Raw genomic sequence first — 19,367 nt, forward strand, 5'->3', positions numbered from 1 at the left:
CGGCTCTGGCTGAGTACCCAACCCAAACAACCCAATCCTGCGGTCCGGCTACCTGGCAACCAAGAAGTCTTGGTACGTGATTCAAAACCTTGGCAGCAGTTTTCCAGCCTTTTCAAAGGTGAGGTAAGAGGGCTTGACGCAGTAATCCATAATCGGTCTTCTCGTACATGGTGGCTTTGGCACACCGCTACGGGGGCGTCACTTTTTCCTTTCGTTTGCTGCAGTGTCAGAAGAGAGAAAAAGAGAAAAGGTCGTGAGGATGAAGAAAAGGAGGCTCTCAAGCACCCTGTTCACTCACTGTGTCTATACCTCTGCAAACTGTGTATCATCCTGCGAGAAACGGTTACATACATACATCTGATGCCGAGAACCTGCCGTGAGTCCCTAGTGTACATGAGTGCACTATACCGTATCTGAAAAAGCCACAAAGCGGAATGGGGTTCTTTGATTGAATAGGAAACATGGTTCGTGAACGGAAAAGCTGGTGTGTGTAACTCGGGTGCATGACTGCTGCGGTATCCCTCGGTTGTAGACATGCATCTTTACTTTGCTGGAATGACAAAGAAGAGGCCAGAAAGCTTTAGCGATAGCTCCTAGTGTAGTGTAGAGCTCCTCAGCTGCCACATAACATATCCCCCCGAGGATAAATCACGTAAGGTATCGTCCTCGGCTGGTAGGTTGACGAAGGCTGATATGTAATGGTGAATGTTTGCTGAAAGAGACTGCAGCGGCGCAACCCCGCAGGCCAATGCAGGTTGCAGCGCCAGTTCATCAGCTCAGGGACAGGCCTGATGAGCGACCAATAGTGGGCGCAGATATGAGGTTATGAGAAGCTGCTGATGGGAGAAAATACGGATTGGTGACAGGAAGTAATACATACATAGCAGGCGGCATGTATCTGTAGTGGGAGAGGGGCTTGGGGCAAAAGCCGGATACTTGCCTAGTGACAGGGAGGCCGCAGGACGTTGAGACCACGATTTGATATGTGGAATGAGACGAGGTGAAAATGCCTCATAGTATAATAACTGAGGAGGAGGTGATGTTATGTTGCTAGTAACTTAGCTATCTTGCTATCTCTAGCCAGCGCGCAGTTACAGACGTCTGACACGAAACTCCCGAGATGAAGTACCATGGAGATGGAGAACATGACTACCTAGGTAGGTATGGGGTTTCTTTCACCGAGTCGATATCAATTCACGATATGTCGGCTCGCTGATGCCATTTGGATCCGAAAGCTACTCACTAGCATTTAGTAACCAGTAGTGTACCCATGACCTCTGGTGGGGAGGGAGGAAAAAAGGAAGTGAGGTGATGTTTCGTCACGCCTGCGAGGCCCGCTAATCGGGAGAGCAAAACCGAAACCGGGTGCAGGCCGCGAGAAGACCTCTTGCTCCGTAAGTGGCCAGAAACCGCCAGATCGTCGGCCTTCTTCTTCTGGCGCTCGGGCATTATCACAAGCCTGAAATGAGATTCGATCGGCCCCGCATCCGCCCACAACGGCTTCTACGGTAATGTCCCTTGTTAATGCAACTAATTCCGGCTGTATGGGGAACAGGTCGAATTCTTACCTAGCATTGTTTGCATGAAGGGATTCCTCGCTTACATACAAGACTGGGAATCCGGGCCGCAAAAAATCGTGTGCATCTGATGGGTCAGTTCCCATGTGCTTGCAAAAGGGGGGGGCTTGCATTAACAGGGGCCATTACTGTAAGTGTGGGATCAGCCATTCGACTTGAAGAAGGGCGAAGGGAAGGGGCAACCGTAGGTAGGTTAGTAGGTAGCAGTCGCAACAGTATTCTCGGATGCCAACCTCAACAGGAAATGGGAGGCCGCCCGCCTACCAGTCCCACGGCAGGTCCACCAAGTGTCCACTGATGGCTCTTGCAGAAGACAAGACAAGACTCTTGGAAAGTCTCATAGAAATTCAGATGACGCAAAAGAGGATGGAGAACCTGTAGGAAACTAGCTTCGTTTGAACCGGGGAGAAATGGGCGATCTAGAGAATGTAACAACACTAGGGTAGAGGGAGAGTTGCAAAAGCGCCTCCAAAGACAATTTGAATACCCAAAAAGGAAACAATTCCAGCGCTTTTCTACGACGTGCATTACCAAAGTCCACAGAACCAAACTTCAGACTAAGGAAAATTTGTCTATCAAAGTGCCAGGGTTGGAGTGTAACGTATCGATGGTTCTTTTGCCAAGCTGGACGGACATCATTTTGAACATAGGCCTGTCAAATTATTGGAAGGCAGACCGCCGGACACCGAACAGACATGAGAAGGGGATTGGCAAAGATATCATTTACTGTGACGGGCAAATAGAAAGTCACCATGTTAGACAGGGCATCGTATTTGTAAGACAAGCAGTCTAAACCGGAGGATCCAGCCGCTTCGATCCTGTTCACTTTGAAGGTCGAGGTTTGGAGCTGAGAGAGAGCTTGGGATTGCTTGGCTGGTTCGGTTTCCAAGACAGAAACAGTAAAGAAGAAGAATTAGTGATCAATCTTGTCCGCTGTAGAGGTAAGCTCCATCGTGCCTGTAGTGCTTTCAAGGATCGTCGTACCTTCCACTTGTTGTAGTTTCATATCGGCGGATGATGGTGACGGCGAGGGCCGCAGTCAAGTCCACTCTCAGAAGGAGCAGTGCTCATCCGCTGTTCACCCTTGGATGTTTCCTGATCCTCGGAACCTCGACGAAACCGAGCGTTGACGGGAGATGAGGATGTCTTCTTTTTGGTGTAGTGTAGTACGGCAGCACGAGCTTCGACCAGGGATGGAGAGCAGCCCCACTCGCCGTCCCAAACTGCATGATACGTACATACAGTACCGAGAGTACAGGAGGTACAGTTAATAACACGCAGGAGCAGAAGAATGATTATCAGCATTTTTGCTGAGCTTCCAAGGACGTTCCAAAAACGTGGCCGAAGAGAGTTCGCAGGTTCATAGGCGCAATCACGCTCATATGGGTACCAAGTACTATTGAAGAGCCCGGCATACTTTTGTACGTGGTACACTACCTAGGTACATATGTTTCCACAAACGATCTCATGCCCCGCTACCTGTAGTGTATGATGGGTAAGTACCCGTACAATCTCACCGTTTCAATGTTACCGTTACAAACTACGTACAGTGTCCGTATAAAGAGATACCCATGAGATCCACCGTGACAGTCTCAGAACTCTAAAACCTCGCTCTGATAAAAGAGGCTACAAATCTGATATACGCAAGCATGTACAAAAGATCGAACTTCCTCATGTGGAGCGGCCGCTGTTGCATTGATATTGACAGTGTAAGGACTGCTGGTACATTCAAAAAGACACCTACATGTAAACCCTGGGGTCCTACTCGCATGGATAAATTAGCTGGTTGTCTTGACAGCTACTGTTGCAGTGGGGCCAAGGCAGGTTTTGTGAAAAGGTTAGCCGCCTTCATCACCATAATATTAGCTAACTCGTACAGGACAATTGGCTGCTGCTATCGTGATGGGCAGCGTAAGTAGAATGGAGTGGAATGCGAGAACGGATTGGACATGGCGGCCTTGTTTGGGGCTTCTTCCCTGTCGTATCTCTTTGTTTGTCCGTATACATCTACATAGTACTCTGGTAAAGCCAAGTAGAGACTTGTATATGTATTCCATCCTGATGTATTCATCCTCAATCTGGAGATCAGGTAGGTATATATCTCCCATCCCTGGCTCCCCTTCCCCCCTTGCCCTCTCTTGATCTCTTACACGGCTCTGCTTCTTTCTTTGTTGAGTTCTGTCACGCTATACCACCCATCTTCTACCGCGCTCGGGCTTCCATTCCTCAACCTAGTCCAGAAGCTCTCTTGTCAGTTTCCCTCACGGACTCTCGATTTCTCCTTAATCTTAGCCAGGAGCCGGTCTCGAGGGTGGATGACCTTGGAGACACAAATAGAACAAGACTCTTGGCCGCAAGCCTCACTTTGGCTCTCTCAGCTGCCTTTTTTTCATATCCCGGATTCTGCTGGTCATCATTCATCCTCTCGCCTACCTTGACTGTACGCCGCCCATTCATACGCGACCTTGAGTAACAAACGAACCCCAAGTCGATACCTGCCATCTGCCACACCTTTCCGCCTTAGCTGCAGCAGTGCGGTCTGAACATCTATTACTCAGCCTGGCAGGATGATCATCTGCATTGATCCAGCCGCTGAGTACACTTTGGACATATCAGCCCCTTGTGTTTAAAAGCGTCCAGTCCCTCTCTCGCTCAACCGCTACTATTTGCTATTGTTATCTCAGTCATTGCTTCCCATCTTGCCCCCCCTCACCATCAGCCGAGCACTTTTGCCTCAGGCTCTCTGCGGTCTGCAGTTTGCGGTCTGCCGTGGCAGCTGGGTGGCCAAGCAGGAGCGCCAGGGCACCTCCTGCCGTGCTCTCGTTTGGATTTCTTCCATTGTTTGATTCTGGCGATCGATCCAATCCTGGAAATACCGACCCTTTACTCTCCCTCTTTCACCTTCCTTTCCATTGTCTCTGCCACTCAAGACGGCATTCTCAGGAACAGGAACAAGGAACTGAATTGCCATCTATTTGACGTCGGAGCCAACACGACTCGCATGATCAAACCATCCCACACTCACAGCCATCGATACATCTTCACCATGATTGCCGTCCGCCAACTACAGCAACAGTCCAGGTCTGCCACGCTTCTCGAGTTGTACTAACAACCGCCTACCTATCCATTCCGACAAGGCGCCAATATCAACAGCCTTGTGCGTCGTCGACCAGTGACTGGAACAGAGACGAGAGAAAGAGAAACACACACAGCTTGGCGACAAACGACGGAACGCATCCGAACCAGGCAGGTCTGAAAACCTTGAAATCCTATTTTACACTACCACGGCGAGCTACGTAACAACGGAACGTGTTTGGGGTACCTTTCGCGGCGTGCCTTTGCCTCTGGCTCCACTCTGTCACGCAGCACCAGGGCCCGCACACCCACCCAGGCTACAGTCCACTTCACTTCCTGGCCGGGCTCCATCAGGTCCCGTCGGGTCCATTCACCTCACCCTCTATCTCCACCAATCAGTCATTCGCCGGACCAGTACGCAGTACTTAACTCTGCAGTAGCGAGCCCACTCGAGTTGGCACCGTACACCACCACTGCACAACCAGAACTTGAAGTGGAAGAGGGAGAAAAAAAAAAAAAAAAAAAAAAACCAAGGGCACACATTGCGCAACACCCACCCGTTGTTGCCCGCACTGCGACTGGCTCCTCCACAGTCCCATCATCCACTGGCGCGCAGCCCGCACCGAGCGCACGGCACTCGCTCTCGATTTCTCCGCTCCGCTCACCTGGATTCGGCCTCTTGAATTTTTTTTCTTTCTCACTTTTCGGCCTCGCCAGGTGTGCCAGCCCTATCGCGGCTTATAAAGGAGATTGAGTCCTTCTCGCAATCCAGATAGAGGTTCATCGCCTCGACAATACCCTGCCGTTTTGAAGGCCTAGAGGGTCCAAGTCCGGGCTTCTGCCCACTCATTCAAGGCGCGCAAGCCGCCACCATCGCTGTTCCCTGCATAAGCGCAGTGGACGACCCTCCCCCCCTCCCCCAGACGACGAAACCCCAAGCCTACCTACCTACTCGTTAACCTGACCCAAGACTTTCGACCCTACCTCATCCCGCGCTCGCCCGTGTCGCTTGGTGCACCGCTTGCCCAGCGACTGACTGCCACCATCGACCTCGCTTGACCGCCGTACTACGCTATATTTCTTCGGCTACAGTTCCGGCAGTCGGAGCAGTTACAAGCAGCGACCAGCCGCCGCCCCGCGCAAAAACAGACAACCACAAGAGCACTGGCCCTCCCCCCCCCCAATCACACCCACCGAGCGACCCGGAACCCGTCCCCCTCGGAAATCTGCAACCATGGCGAGCAGCACCTCAGACGCCAAGTCTGCGTCTTCGCAGCGCACTTCACCTTCACAGACGTCGTCCATCAAGTCCTTCGACCTTTCCTCGAGATCCCCGCATCTTGCTGCCCAGAACGGCCACCCCGTCCCGACCAGCTCTGCCGAGCAATTGCCAAAACCTTCCGAAAAGGCTTCGGTCAAGGACCGCTTGACTCGCATGTTCTCGACAAAAGACCCCGGTCGCGTTGCTGCTGCAGCAGATGCAGCTACCTCGAGAAACACCACCCCGGGTAACCGCAGCACAGCTCCATCCCCGCCGCCGTCGGCGAGCTCGAAGCCTGTCCCTCAGCGCAAGATGTCCATCACCGATGCCAAGGCCAAGACGAACGGCAATGCGCCGCCTTCACGCTTCGTCCTTATCCCCGAGGCCCAAGGCGGTCACGAGCACCACCTGAAGTCAAGTCGCCGCCAGGAGAAGCTAACCGATATGATCAAGGGCTTCCTCGGCAGGAAGATTGAACAGCCAGCCCCCGAAAACGACCTGTCTTTGGTTTCCAGCTGGGTCGACACTCTCAAGCAAGAAAAGGATGGTCTTGCCACGGCAGAGAAGAAGGGCGTAAGCACTGCGCCTACCACTCTGGTCGAAAAATACGGCAAATGCCAGGAGATCATTGGCCGTGGAGCCTTTGGTATCGTGAGGATCTCGCACAAGAAACTGGAGAATGGTCTCGGAGAGAAGCTTTTTGCCGTCAAGGAATTCCGCCGCAGGCCCGAGGAAACGGAAAAGAAGTATAGCAAACGCTTGACTGCCGAGTTCTGCATCTCCTCCTCCCTCAGACATCCCAACGTGATTCACACCCTTGACCTTATTAAGGACGCCAAGGGGGATTTTTGCGAGGTGATGGAATTCTGTGCTGGAGGCGATCTTTACACCCTTGTCCTTGCCGCCGGAAAACTCGAGGTTCAGGAGGCGGACTGCTTCTTCAAGCAAATGATGCGTGGTGTCGAGTACATGCATGAGATGGGTGTTGCTCATCGTGACCTGAAGCCCGAGAACCTCCTCCTCACCACCCACGGTGCCCTCAAGATCACCGACTTTGGCAATGGCGAATGCTTCCGTATGGCTTGGGAGAACGACGCGCATATGGTTTCCGGTCTGTGTGGTTCTGCCCCGTACATTGCACCCGAGGAGTATATCGACAAAGAGTTCGATGCTCGCGCTGTCGATGTGTGGGCTTGCGGCGTCATTTACATGGCCATGAGGACTGGTCGCCATTTGTGGAGGGTAGCTAAGAAGGACGACGACGAGTTCTACGCTAGGTACCTAGAAGGTCGTCGGGACGAGGAGGGCTACCAACCGATCGAATCGTTACACAGGGTAAGTTGGATTACGTTTTCTCAGGTTAATCACTGACGCACAACTGACCGTCATCAATCTAGGCACGTTGCAGGAACGTCATCTACTCGATATTGGACCCGAATCCGTCTCGTAGAATCACGGCGTCACAAGTTCTCAAGTCCGAATGGGGTCGTGAGATAAAACTTTGCAAGGCCGGAGAGGAGGGCCTTTAACAACACTCCGTCAGGCGGGCCCATAGTTGATGTTCTAGACCCACCTCGGGAACTCGCAAGGGCATCACGTCACCGTCTGGCGGGATTGCGCGCATGATTTCGTATGGAGATTTAGGGCTATTCATTTCTCATAGGAATGAGAAAAGAAACGTTTACCCTCAAATTTTCGAGCGAACGATGCTAGGATCGTCATCTTGACCTAGCACAGCGACGACAGTCACCTACTTACATACCACAACAACCCCCACCCCCCTAAAAAAAAGCCTCTCGTTTGTTTGTACTTATGGTAAGAGAGGCAAGAGATGGGGGGAAGGATAGGAAGAATAGGAAGGATAGGAGCAGCTGAAAGATGGGAATGATTTGGATGGATGGACGGATGGGATGGGATGGGATGGGTGGGCGGCAGAGATCTCAGGTAATGACATCATGCCTCGTTTCGCGTTTGGCCAGCATAGGAGTTTGGAGCACTCATGCATGCATTTTCAGTTCGGGCTAAGGGCTCGCCGTAACTGATTTAACTGCCCTTTTCGACCCTCGTTTTTGTTTTTACTTACCGCATTGTGTGTGCGTCTTTTCTTCGGACCAGACCACCGCAGGTTTTCATGGGCGGATGGAGGGGCCTCTTTCGCTTTCTCAAGTATAGCATTGTACTGGAACCGGGACTTTGACTGGTGGCCTCCTCTTTTTTTACATCACATACCATTTCTTCCGTTGCACACGAATAATCTGTGCTGCTTTTGTCCTGCTTGCGTGCTAGCGCGTAATACTTGTCAGTCGGTCCATTTTCCACTGACCCATAGACGCGAAAGAAAGAGTCAGGGGTAGACACGATGGGAGATATGGATTTTCAAAGTCATCTAGATGTTCTGTGTTTTTGGCGATTATAGATTCTAAGAGATCACACCGTGAGGGGATCGGTGGCGAAGGTACAGGAAGTGGCATATCAATCAAAGACAAGAAAGAGTCAAGAATTAGGGATTGGGAGTCGGGCTGGACAGGTTCAAGGCCCAAGTCTCGGAGAGAAGAAAAAAAACCACATGGACATGACGAAGGCTAGAGAAAATACATGGCATTTAGGGCAAGTGAACCAAAAACATCATCAATAACATCACTGGTTACAGTCCAAGAAGGACAAACAACAACTTTTGTCGAATCCTCGCAGCGGGAGTGAATGCCAAGGAAAACAAGACGTTTTGCTTCTTTCTTTGGGTCCTCCCGCTGACTCCCGTCCATATGCGGAAACAGGGTCAGGGGTAAACATTGTGCGGTCTGGTTTCACTTATTCAACGGTTACCAAATCATAATCATGGTCGAGATCTTACCGAGAAACACCAAGACCACGTATTCTGGGAAGTGGGAAACCTTCAAAGGGCCAAGCTTTTTAGAAAGTCCCATGGCATCCGGACGGAGCTGGAATCCATTCTCGGGGAAGGGATCAGGGGCAAAACCACAAAGTGCACAAAGCTAGTGGTTGACCAGGGGATGGATAATGGATATGGATTTGGATGGATGGATGGGCCGGGCGAACAAGCGGGGCGGAACATGGCAGCGATGTCGACACTTGGACAGCCGACGGGACGGTTACATTACGGTATGTGTAAGTTACAGTATATGTTACGGGGAATTACTGACTATGTACCAATGAGTGGTGCTTGGCGGATGGGGTCTTGCTGATTTTGCGTTGCTTGGACAACGTTGGACTTCATATGAATATTATCTGTTCGAGGTGAAGCAGAGCACAGTTACGGCGGAGGAAAGGACAGATTGAAGCACTGGGACTGTGACAACTTACCTGAATTTACGATTTTCAGCCAGTATTATCTTGTCCTACCTGAACCACCTTTTTGCCAAAACCTCTAACTGCTGAACTGGTCAACTGTCAGTCCCGATGCCACGATGAGGCTCTTCACCCCCACCACGAAAACCACAACCATGAGAGCCATAACAACAAAGAGGTTTCTCACCCACCATGTCCTCTCGGCAACTCGCTTTTCTACAACTACAACAAGAATAACAAACCACCATGGCAGTCACATAAGACCATACTCCTCCGAAAAGGGCACTCCCCCATCACCTCTTTCCTCCCAATCCCAACCTCCATCGACCTTCAACCCCGAAACCTACCTCCAAACCGCCACCACAACCCTCTCCCTCATCCCACCCAAACTCATCCCCGACACCCTCCATCCCACTCAATCCCATTTGCTCTCTCTCGGTTTATCTTCTCACCTGCCGAGCATTTGTCTTCCCCAGGGCTTTAACGCTCAGCCCCCCTCCCCCAACAAGTCCATATTCCCATGGCCTAACCAGGAAGACGACCAGCTACCGCCAGGGTATCATCTAATTTACTACCCCCTCCAAACCCCTCCCCACTTGCTCTTCCCCGACGGTACAGACGCCGACCATTGCCCTGGAAGTCCCTTTACGAGGAGGATGTGGGCGGGCGGGAGAATTGACTTCGGCAAAGAGGGGTCGGAGGAGCAACAACAACAACAACAGTTCAAAGTGGACGGGAGGAAGACGGTTTGTGTTGAGACGCTAGGGACGCCTGTTTTGCAGGTTGGGAACAGCGGGAAGGAGCAGGATCAGAAAGTGTATGTGGATGTTTGGAGGCGGTATATCGCTTTCCCGCCGGAGGCAACATCGAGGGAAGTCGAAAGGGTGGTAGCAGATGTCATCAAGGACTCATCATCATCAACAACCCCCACCACCCACAACAAAGAGCGCAAAGAAGCCGTGATTTCTGAACTCCGCCGCCTCGTGTTCCTCCGTGAGCGCCCCGACGACGGCAACGAGCGCAGCGAACCTTTCCCAAGCCCAAACCCAAACCCAAACCATCCCCAACAGAAACTCGAACCCGTACCAGCTCCAGCCCCAGCTCCAGCGAGGATCATCCGCGTCCCTCACCAACCCGATTTCTCGTTTAAAATGACGCCAGACGCCACTTTGCTCTTTCAGTTCTCCGCGCTGACGTTCAACGCGCACGCTATCCACTTGGACCCGCTGTACGCGAGAGAGGTGGAGGGGTATAAAGAGCGGTTGGTGCATGGGCCATTGACGTTGGTGATTATGTTGAGGGGGGTGGAGGGATTTTTGAGGGTTGCTGGGACAAGTGTTGACACGACGACGACGACAACGGCGGCGGCGGCGGACTCATCAGTTGGGACTGCTAGAGTCTCCGAGGTGATCAAGGAGAGGTTGTTTGTCCCGCGGGGGGAAGAAACAGCTGATAGAAAAAAGAGAAAGCGGTGGGAGGTTGCAAGTATAGAGTACAAAAATCTCCGCCCGCTGTTTGTAGGTGAGGAGATGAAGGTTTGTGTGAGGTTGTTGCCGAATAGAGAGAAGAAGAGTAGCGACAAGGCGGGCTTAGGCTTGAGTCTGGGTGCACGCAGTGAGAGGGTTGATGTGTGGATTGAGGCGCCGGATGGGGGGTTGGCTGTAAAGGGAACTGTTGGAATCGAGTGGAGGTAGTGAAGAGAGAGGTGAAGAGAGGTTGAGGTACAAGACCTGTACTCTCTCGTCTCCCTATCTATATGTTTACGCCCTTACCTGTCCATACATATTCGGATACTCCCTATAACCTTCAACTATCAGGTCTCTCAGATGAGCTGCTGATGAATTGGGCCCAGTAGTTGTGGTCCTAAACTTGAACCGATATGCAGCAGAACTATCGGCGACAGTCAACAGATGATATCAACAAGCCTTGTTCTAGTTCACCATCACAAACCACCCCATAGACAAGACGCCTTACCAACAACTTGAACAGTGGTCGAGCATGTTATCCAGCATCACATTTCCTGTATCCTTTATCCTAGTACTCCTATCCTATCCTGGAGATAACCTTCCTTCCGTCCCTTTCCAATCCATATGATACCTTTAACTCAACCACATACAATGCATGCCGTCCTAACCGACCCACCGACTATGCCTTGCCATACCCCATTAGCCAACCGACCGGCCAGTCGACCTTTTCAATAATGCCTTTCTTTTCAATCAGTTCCCTTTCTTTCTTTCTTTCTTTCCATCCTTCTTTATCCTCCATATACGCTCCACATACGCACCCTAGCCACCAATTTCATCGTACGTCTTCTGTATATACAGCCTTCTTTTTCCCCACTTCCTTTTCCTCCCAAGGAGAACTATTATCCAACCACGCTGAATCAAACCCCACTTGTTCCCTTCTACCATCCCTTCCACAGGTTGCTCATCCACCCGCTCGCTTGCTTAATTAGTCTGCCTGCTTAGCCTGTACAATATATATATGTATGTATGTATGTATGTATGTATGTATGGGGTATCAAAAACACACTGCAGTAGTAGTCGTAGTAGTAGTAGTAGTAAAAGATATAGTAGGAAAACTCGACGGAGCAATTTCCCTCGTGGGTCTCAGCGACGCTCACTCCCCTGCCAATGATGTGTATGTGAAAATGAAATGGTGGTGTGTTTTTTTGGTATGTACAGTGACTGTCCGACTCCCACACCAGGAACAGTATTTTTGTGTTTCTTTATTGTAATCCGCTTATTATGCAACTTAAGAACCATCCAGTTCCGCAAGATTGCGCGGATTATCATGGGTAGATGTTGGTGGATGTGAAGATGTGAACAGATCAGGCAAAGCCAGTAGCTTTAAAATCCCTGAGCAGCTTGACAAGAGCAGAATCATCTTCACTCACACCAATAATGCCTTCCCTCTTGTTAGCAGCCGTCGACTCCAGTACAGCCGGTGCTGATGCGGATGCCAACGTAGAACTCGACACAGGCCTAGGCGGTGGTGGCGGAGCCATAGTAGGTGGCGCCGGCGGCATGAAAGAACTATTTCTACTAGAGATCGGAACCCTGGGAATCGCCGGCGGCGCAGTGGCGGGCGGACTAGGCGTGGCCGGCATCGTCATGGGGCTAATGTCCTCGCTGCGGCTGCTGCTGGCGCTGTGGTGGCTGAGGTATCCGCTGTTGCCGGCCATAGTCGGCGGAGACGGCGGCGTGAACGAGCTATTCCTGCTGGGGACTGGAACTCTCGGAATTGGCGGCGGCGCCGTGTTGGGCGGGTTAGGCGTGGCCGGCATCGTCATAGGACTGATGTCCTCGCTACGGCTGCTGCTGGCGCTGTGGTGGCTTAGGTTTACGCTGCTTCCGTAGCCGGTGCCGTTGGCATAGATGCCGCTGTTACGGCTGATCTCGTTTGTGAAAATGGGGTTTCCGTCACCGCTGCCGTTAATGGCGGGCTCGGCGGTCAGCCCCAATTCGCGCTGGAACTCAAATACGGGTGTGTCAACTTCGGTGACGGGATCGAGAGTAGTTTCGCTGATGTCCGGGAAGAGCGAGAAGGATGGAATCGGGGGTGGCGGCAGGCTGGGCGGTGGGGGATAGGCTCCGATGTTATATTTGCCGGAAGCAATCATGGACGAGCGGACAGTTGCCCGACGTGCTTTGAGCATCGCCGCGGTGTCTGGTGCCAGTCCTCCTTGGCCTCCCGCTCCTTGTTCGGTAGGGGACATATCTCCTGCGTTTCTACCCGTGTTGTCAATGGGACTCTCAACGTCCACGACCACAGGCGAACCGGGCCAGACCTCCTCCTGGCCATCAGAAGCAAGACCGTCAAAGTCGAGCGCTTGTCCGGAAGCTTCCTCGAGCGCATGGCGGTTCCGTCTGAGATAGCCGTCGAGCTCATCGAAGAGTCGTGACAGCACGGTACGAAGCATGGTCTCCTGCTCCTTCAGTGGATCCTTCAGGTTGCTGCTGCCGTTGGCCGCGGCATGTTGCGTCGCCTTGCTCAACGACAAAGACTTGTGGCTCTCGTGCTTCTTCCCCTTCTTGCCCTTGGTGGGTACCGTACCGGTTCCCGTGGTGCTGGTCAATATCTGACCATAAGGACCTCTGTTCAAGCCCTGTAGGGTGTTCTTCCAGATGGCGTCCCTCTCCCTCCTCTCCACGGGGAACTCGATGATCCGGGTGTTCGTCCGCATGCTCTGTGCCAGAAATTGGAAGCTGGTGCAGTTAAATTTGTTATCCTGGCAGTCAAACAACATCAACTGTCTGTTTTCACTGATCACCTTGCCCAAAATTCCTGCATCCTCATGTAGGTTCTGGTTCCGGATTCTGAGGTAGGTCAGAGTCTTGTTGCGCGTCAAGCCGATAAGGGACCGACCGAATCCCTTGGCGAGCTGTCCATCGTCGAGTTTACCGCTGAAGCCGGAAATGTCCAGATAACGGATCGACCTGTTTTCGGCGAAGAAACGCTCAAATACCCGAATGGCTTCACGACTGCAGGTACCTTGAGACGGGGTTGAGGGCGCAGTTCCAAGAAGGCTCAACGAGGTGATATATCTGGTGTCTGTAAGGGCTTTGATCAATGACAGGTAGTGACTTTCTTCCCGAAACTCGATCATCTCCATGCTCAAACCGGCCGGGGTCTGTGATTGACGAATGGCATCGCACAAAGCATCAATTCCCTCCTCGACAGGGTTGCCGTTGAGACAGAGATAAAGTCCGTGGTTCACGCCAATAGCGTTGAATAGCCTGGCGGCTTTAGTTCCGGTGATGGCGCATCGGTTCAATACCAATTTGCGGAATCGCACAGGAACCTGGTTGTCAATTTTGGAACCTCTCAATGTCAGGAACTCTTCAATCTCGCGCAAAGTAGGGAGATTGAGCGCATAGTTCGAAACATCAAGTAGTTCCAGGCCTGGGAGATTCTCAAGTGCCTCGATGGGGAGCAATGGTCCAGCCATTTCTCCCCGAAGGCTACCAGCAAGGTTCAGCTCCCTCAGATCCGAAAGACTGTATAGCAGATCAGGAACGGTTTGGCACGCCACGCGCCCGGGGTTACCGGACAAATCCAGGAGCTGCACCATCCGAGGTCCATCCAGAAGGGGTGTGATAATCAAGTCTCGCAGACTCATGTCATCCAAGCCACAATAGGAGACATCCAGTGCCTGAATAGGGGCAGCTTTCAGTGCCACAGCCAGCTCAGCGAGATCGGGTTGCAGCAGCAGGTTACCGGCAAGAATCAGACGATTGCATCGTGTGATGCCGGCCTTGAGCAGCTCTAGAACGGGCGTGAGGAACTGAAGGCTGGGCGTATCTTGTCCGCTCGTTGAGACCTTGTTGGGATAAGACTTGGAAGCATTGGTAAAGTCGATCTGGCGAATGTTTTCCGAGCAAAAGGCAAGCGCATGGAACTCCTGGTGCAATACAGGGCTGATATTGAGGATCTCGATTTCCTCAGTCCCCAGTGCAACCACTATGGGAACAAAGTCAGTGATCAATAACGGTTAAGGATAATCATAATCAAGCTGGCAAAACTTACAAGTCCGGCTCAGCCAGGCAACATTTCCCCGTCTCGCATGCTGATCGCTCACGCTCCACAGCACACCCAGGTCAACATCACGGAACGACAGCGAGTTGAAGTAGTCGTTGTATCTCAAGGCGCGCAAGACAGCCAGCAGTTGGAGTGGTGAGTAGCTGTTCCCATCTTTGGCGGGCAGTAGGCGAAACTCGGGGGCGAACTTGGTCTTCCAGTTGATTTCCCAATCGACCGCGGGGCATCGGTATGCTGCTAGATAGGCATCCAGGGTCCTCTTGACGCTTCCGAAGTCCTCACCGGCGGTAACGAGATGTGTCTCCTTGAGTCCGGTAACGTGGAAGATCTCACGGCTCTGCCAGATTTGCGGCCATGCGGGCTTCAGAAAGCGGTCGACAGCACAAAAGTCGCGAATGATGTGGCGGTAATAGCGACTCGCGAGTTCCAGTGTGACTGGTGGTTGGAATGGATCCCTAGATACACGTCAGTGAGATGAGGGCCCTTCGAAGCTAAGACAATGATTAGGTGTTCTTACCGGAAGGTGATGTTGAATCTTTCTTGGTGGATGGTCCAGTCGGCCTTGAAGAGTTCCAGGGTTACTAGACCAAAAGTCTTGTGCTTGCAAACCAGGTCGCCGTTCTTGCCCCTCTGCAGCTCAATAAAATAACAGAGATGAGGTCCAATGACCAGGTAGAAAGCGGGGCTTTCCTGTGGCTTCTTGGGGTCATCCTCTTGCTTGAAGCTAGACTCCTTTCGGGTGATGCCTCGTGGTACTACGGGAAATATTTGCAGATTATGGTTGATAAACTTGGGCTCCTCGGTTTCTTGAATCGTCCTGATGAGCTCGGATACCTCGACCGAGCGACGCGCAAAATCCTCGTCCTCGATATGGGGCCCTCGGATCGTCTGAACAACATTGTATAGTTGCTCATCTCTGTCGGTAGGAAGGTCAAAGTAGAAGGTTGTATGAAGGAAGGAGACCCCAGATTGTGCCTTCCACCATACTTCTAGACCAAAGGACGGTTTGGTGCTCTCGGCCACAAATACGGATACAATCGAGGTAGTCGGGATGACGAGGATAGGTTCTGGCGGGGGGCCCAAGCTCGCTGGTCGTTGGCCATCGCTCTGAAGCTGAGGGAACAGGGAGAAGACATCGGCGCGGTTCTTAACCTTGACGAGATAGTCTGCGGTAACGACAAGGTAAGGCGTCTTTGTCGTTAAGAGTTTGGTGTCGGTCTCGAGAGCCGAAAAGCCCTCGACATCCTGGGACTTCCATTCGATAGCGGCCGGACTTGTTGTGCATGTGCTCAGAGTGTCGGCGACTGACATGCGACTATAGTCGTCCGAGAAGCCGGAGCTTCGGCGATTCATCACCTCGAAGGGGGCCGAGACAGGCCGTGACTTTGACAGTTTGCGCCGATGTGAAAAGCTCAAGGGTCGCGGGTTATGGTTGGCGCTGCTGTTGCTGCTGGTGCTGTTGCTATGATGGTTGTTGTTGTTGTTGTTGTTGTTGTTGTTGTTGTTGTTGTTATTGTTGTTGTTGTTGCTGCCGGGGGCAGGGCCGGTGACGCTGTACTCGAATACGGACGAGTCCCGGCTGCTGTGAGACCTTTTTGTCCTGTGGCTGAGGTTGGAAAGGGAGAACAGCTTGTGGTCCCCCTCGACGGTGACGGAGGAAGAACTGGCCGGTGAACTCGGGATAGTGGCGACAGGGCTGGCCGCAGAACGGTTCGATCCAGACCCATCCGAGTCGGTCTTTAATGGTAACAGGAGGGATTTCCTCCTGCGCCTCGAATCCACTGGAAATATGGAGACCGGCATCGTGGTTCCCAGCGAACCCCGTCCGATCAGGCCCATCCACGATGACGGTATCGATGCCTCCACCAGTCCAGTCCAGCCAGTAGTCCAGCGGCGGGAGAGTTGGGACTTGGGGGGGAGACTAGGGCTTGAAGGGGGGTTGTAACGGCGGTAACGGAGGCAGCACGGGAAGCGGGCGACAGTAATGACAGCGATATGTAATAAGGGATATTGGGTATCCGTTTTGGCTTCGTGTTTTTGATATTGGGCCACAAAAGAAGGAGCTTTGGCGGCTCCAGCTGTTTGGCTCCTTGCTTGTGGTATCTTTGACCGCCAAAAGGGGGGGTGCGTGGGCGGGTTTGTTGTGTTGTTCCAGAATTGGCTTCCTTGCTCGTTTCTTTCTTTAGTTCTTGAAGCGAGACTGGGACAATCTCGCTAATGTGCAATGTGCTTTCAGCATCCAGGACACCACAAGACAGGCATAGGGACAGAACAGATCCAGGTCCAGGTTCCAGGTACCGGCCGCGGGGCACCAATTGGTGTATATGTGTACTAATGATTAGATAGTGGATGGATGAATCAGAGGTCTTGGGCTCCAGGGCTCTGGAGGAACGCCGTCTCATATGAGCCAGGTGGCCGGCCGTGCAGTTCGTCACAGGCACTCGCAGGCCGTCCGATGCGCCGGGGGAGGACGTCAATTAAAGAAGGACTGGAGACTTGGGGGACGACAGGTGAGCGTCTGGCGGGGGTCCATTCGGGTATCGGACGATGCTCGTTAACGGGCCTTGGCGGCGTCGGTCAGGCCGGGCAGTGGCACCGGGGCCAGCAGATTGAGGACGCTCAGGTCAATGACGATAAGGAGCTGACTGGAGCAGTGGAAAAGAGAGGGAAAAAAAACAAAAAAAAAAAACAGCAAAACCCGGGATTGCGAATTGGAGAGCTGAGCTTGGAGCGGGGGGGCCGTTCTCGATCAATCGGATCCAATTCCCGGGATCATGGATATTGGAGATGTGGAAAGGTCGCGTTTTTTTTTTTTTGGCTAGACACCCGGAATTGCGGTTGCGGTTGCGATGAGGTGCGATGCGATGCGATGCGATGCGAATCGACGACGAGGACCCGGATGGTCAGTATCGATGTAGTGTAAGCGAAGATGGATGGGGTTTTGGCGGGTGTGATGATCTTGGAGGTAGTTGTCCAGGTAGTCGTCTACCTAGGATGGCAGTGCAGGTACGTAGTAGTCGCTCCCAGAGAGAGTTGTCAATCCGCGGCTGAGATTGGCCGAATTCTCCTTGTTACGGTTCTGAACAAACAGAGCAGCTTGATGGACCATGGAAGACGGCAAACAAGAGAAATGGCTCGATGGAAGATTTTCACTAGGACGAATATTGAAAAACATTTGCTTTTTTCTTCTTGCTGCCAAGATGCGCGTTATACGTATCCACGGGTTTCTATCCAGTCTCTAGTGCCCGGTGCTCTGGTTGACATTGGACTGAATGGAGAGGTGTGGGAGGGCATGGCATGGCATGGCCCGCCGACTAGAGCGACAACCTGCCGAACGTAGAAAATTACCCGCCCTGCCGGTTGTGCCCGTCCATCCAGCTTGTGATGACTTTTGCTCAATGTCCATCCGCTATCGTCTCCGCCCGCGGCAGAGCAGGGCATGTCTGGTAGAGCATCTTGACAAATGAAAGTCCCAAGCCGGCCAACTGCCAGGCCCTGTCTCAACACGGACTTCACGGGCAATGAACCTAATGGTGCCAGTGTCGACCAGGGCACATGTTGAGATGCTCCGACTAGGTACTCGTCTACCCGCTCCCGTCGCCCTGTCTATCACTGTCCACCACAGCGGAAGCACTGGTCGATCGGTTCCGGAAACAGTCGAGAGTTTGTCGCAGTGCAATTAGGTCCAAGAGAATGATGTTATCATATTCCCAATCAGGTTGCCGCCAATGAGGATGCTGCGGGGCTCCATGCCGGTCGGGACCTACCCTTCTGCCAAGGTTTGGGATTCCTGCCAATTGCGAACGTCAAGCTTCTTGATGTTCCTGGCAATCTCCAATCCCCCCCCCCCCCCCCCAAACCTCAAGGCCGGCAGGCCATCAAGGTCCATGTAACTTTTGTGTGTTTGCAAAGCTGCTTGTTTCTTGTCGTTCTCGTTGACTCTGGATAAAGTTGGAGCTTGGCATGTGTGACCGAACTAGACCAGCATCGAGCGGACGGGGACAGGGGCAGGGGCGCTGCAGTGACGAAGGCATGCAACTTTTGTGTGCTGTGTCAAAATCTCGTGAACCCTTAATTCGACTTTTTTTTCTTTTTGTTTTCTTTTTTTGTGAAATTTGTCTCTTCGGAGTCACGGTATGTAACGGGGAGCAGTGAAGGCAGTAAACCGGCATGACGGAGCAAGACAAGCGGAAAGACAGGCCCGACAAGGTAACAGATCACACAGGGGAAAAAGGAGCGATCTCGATGCGATAAGTGTCGATCCCGGCCGAATTCGGCGAGGTTGCGAATGGAATGGAAGAAGCTTCCGTTGGTTGGCTCATGCCTCATGGGCCTCATTGTGATGGTTTCGGGAATTTCGAAAGCTCCTGGCGCCGACCGAAGCCTGAGCGGGCTCGAAGCAGAAGCGGAGCCGCACTTGCTGTCTTTAACTCCCGTCCCGGTCCTCCTCCCAATTTCAGTTCCGCTGTGCAATTGGCATGGGTTCCTGGTGTAAGTGTGGCGCGAGCTACTGTATTCACTTGGACTAATTCTGGTGTGGCTTGCACATTCCTTTTCCCCATCGCACCAAATCGTATGCGGGCGAGAACGTGACCGCCCTACTAGTG

At 52.4% G+C, this 19,367-nt stretch overlaps 3 protein-coding genes across 3 annotated transcripts; 2 read left to right on the plus strand and 1 right to left on the minus strand.

Moving 5' to 3' along the window:
• Positions 1 to 5,886: 5,886 nt before the first annotated feature.
• B0T23DRAFT_313418 (serine/threonine-protein kinase hal4) lies at positions 5,887 to 7,442 on the plus strand (the record flags this gene model as incomplete). The annotated part of the gene is made up of 2 exons (XM_062834742.1): positions 5,887 to 7,248; positions 7,311 to 7,442. 2 exons carry the CDS (start codon positions 5,887 to 5,889, stop codon positions 7,440 to 7,442), a joined length of 1,494 nt encoding a protein of 497 aa, XP_062693923.1.
• A 1,689-nt stretch (positions 7,443 to 9,131) lies between these two features.
• Positions 9,132 to 11,144, plus strand: B0T23DRAFT_376720 (uncharacterized protein). The gene has a single exon (XM_062836985.1). It carries the CDS (start codon positions 9,339 to 9,341, stop codon positions 10,911 to 10,913), a length of 1,575 nt encoding a protein of 524 aa, XP_062693924.1. The 5' UTR covers positions 9,132 to 9,338; the 3' UTR covers positions 10,914 to 11,144.
• Positions 11,145 to 11,861: 717 nt separating this feature from the next.
• Positions 11,862 to 16,856, minus strand: B0T23DRAFT_109744 (uncharacterized protein). The gene is made up of 3 exons (XM_062831844.1): positions 15,278 to 16,856; positions 14,749 to 15,215; positions 11,862 to 14,682 (listed from the first exon to the last, which is right to left on the minus strand). Exons 1-3 carry the CDS (start codon positions 16,597 to 16,599, stop codon positions 12,050 to 12,052), a joined length of 4,422 nt encoding a protein of 1,473 aa, XP_062693925.1. The 5' UTR covers positions 16,600 to 16,856; the 3' UTR covers positions 11,862 to 12,049.
• Positions 16,857 to 19,367: the final 2,511 nt, after the last annotated feature.

The sequence above is a fragment of the Neurospora hispaniola genome (genome assembly GCF_033458365.1).
Source record: "Neurospora hispaniola strain FGSC 10403 chromosome Unknown B0T23scaffold_3, whole genome shotgun sequence".
In the NCBI taxonomy this organism is placed as follows: domain Eukaryota; kingdom Fungi; phylum Ascomycota; class Sordariomycetes; order Sordariales; family Sordariaceae; genus Neurospora; species Neurospora hispaniola.

What these genes read in the sequence shown, in the direction of transcription:
- B0T23DRAFT_376720 (XM_062836985.1), top strand. Translation starts at nt 9,339, where the DNA reads ATGAGGCTCTTCACCCCCACCACGAAAACCACAACCATGAGAGCCATA.
- B0T23DRAFT_109744 (XM_062831844.1), bottom strand. Translation starts at nt 16,599, where the DNA reads ATGGGCCTGATCGGACGGGGTTCGCTGGGAACCACGATGCCGGTCTCC. An exon ending in AGATTCAACATCACCTTCCG is followed by an intron (nt 15,216 to 15,277) that starts GTAAGAACACCT and finishes ACGTGTATCTAG; the next exon opens with GGATCCATTCCAACCACCAG. An exon ending in TGCCTGGCTGAGCCGGACTT is followed by an intron (nt 14,683 to 14,748) that starts GTAAGTTTTGCC and finishes TTGTTCCCATAG; the next exon opens with TGGTTGCACTGGGGACTGAG.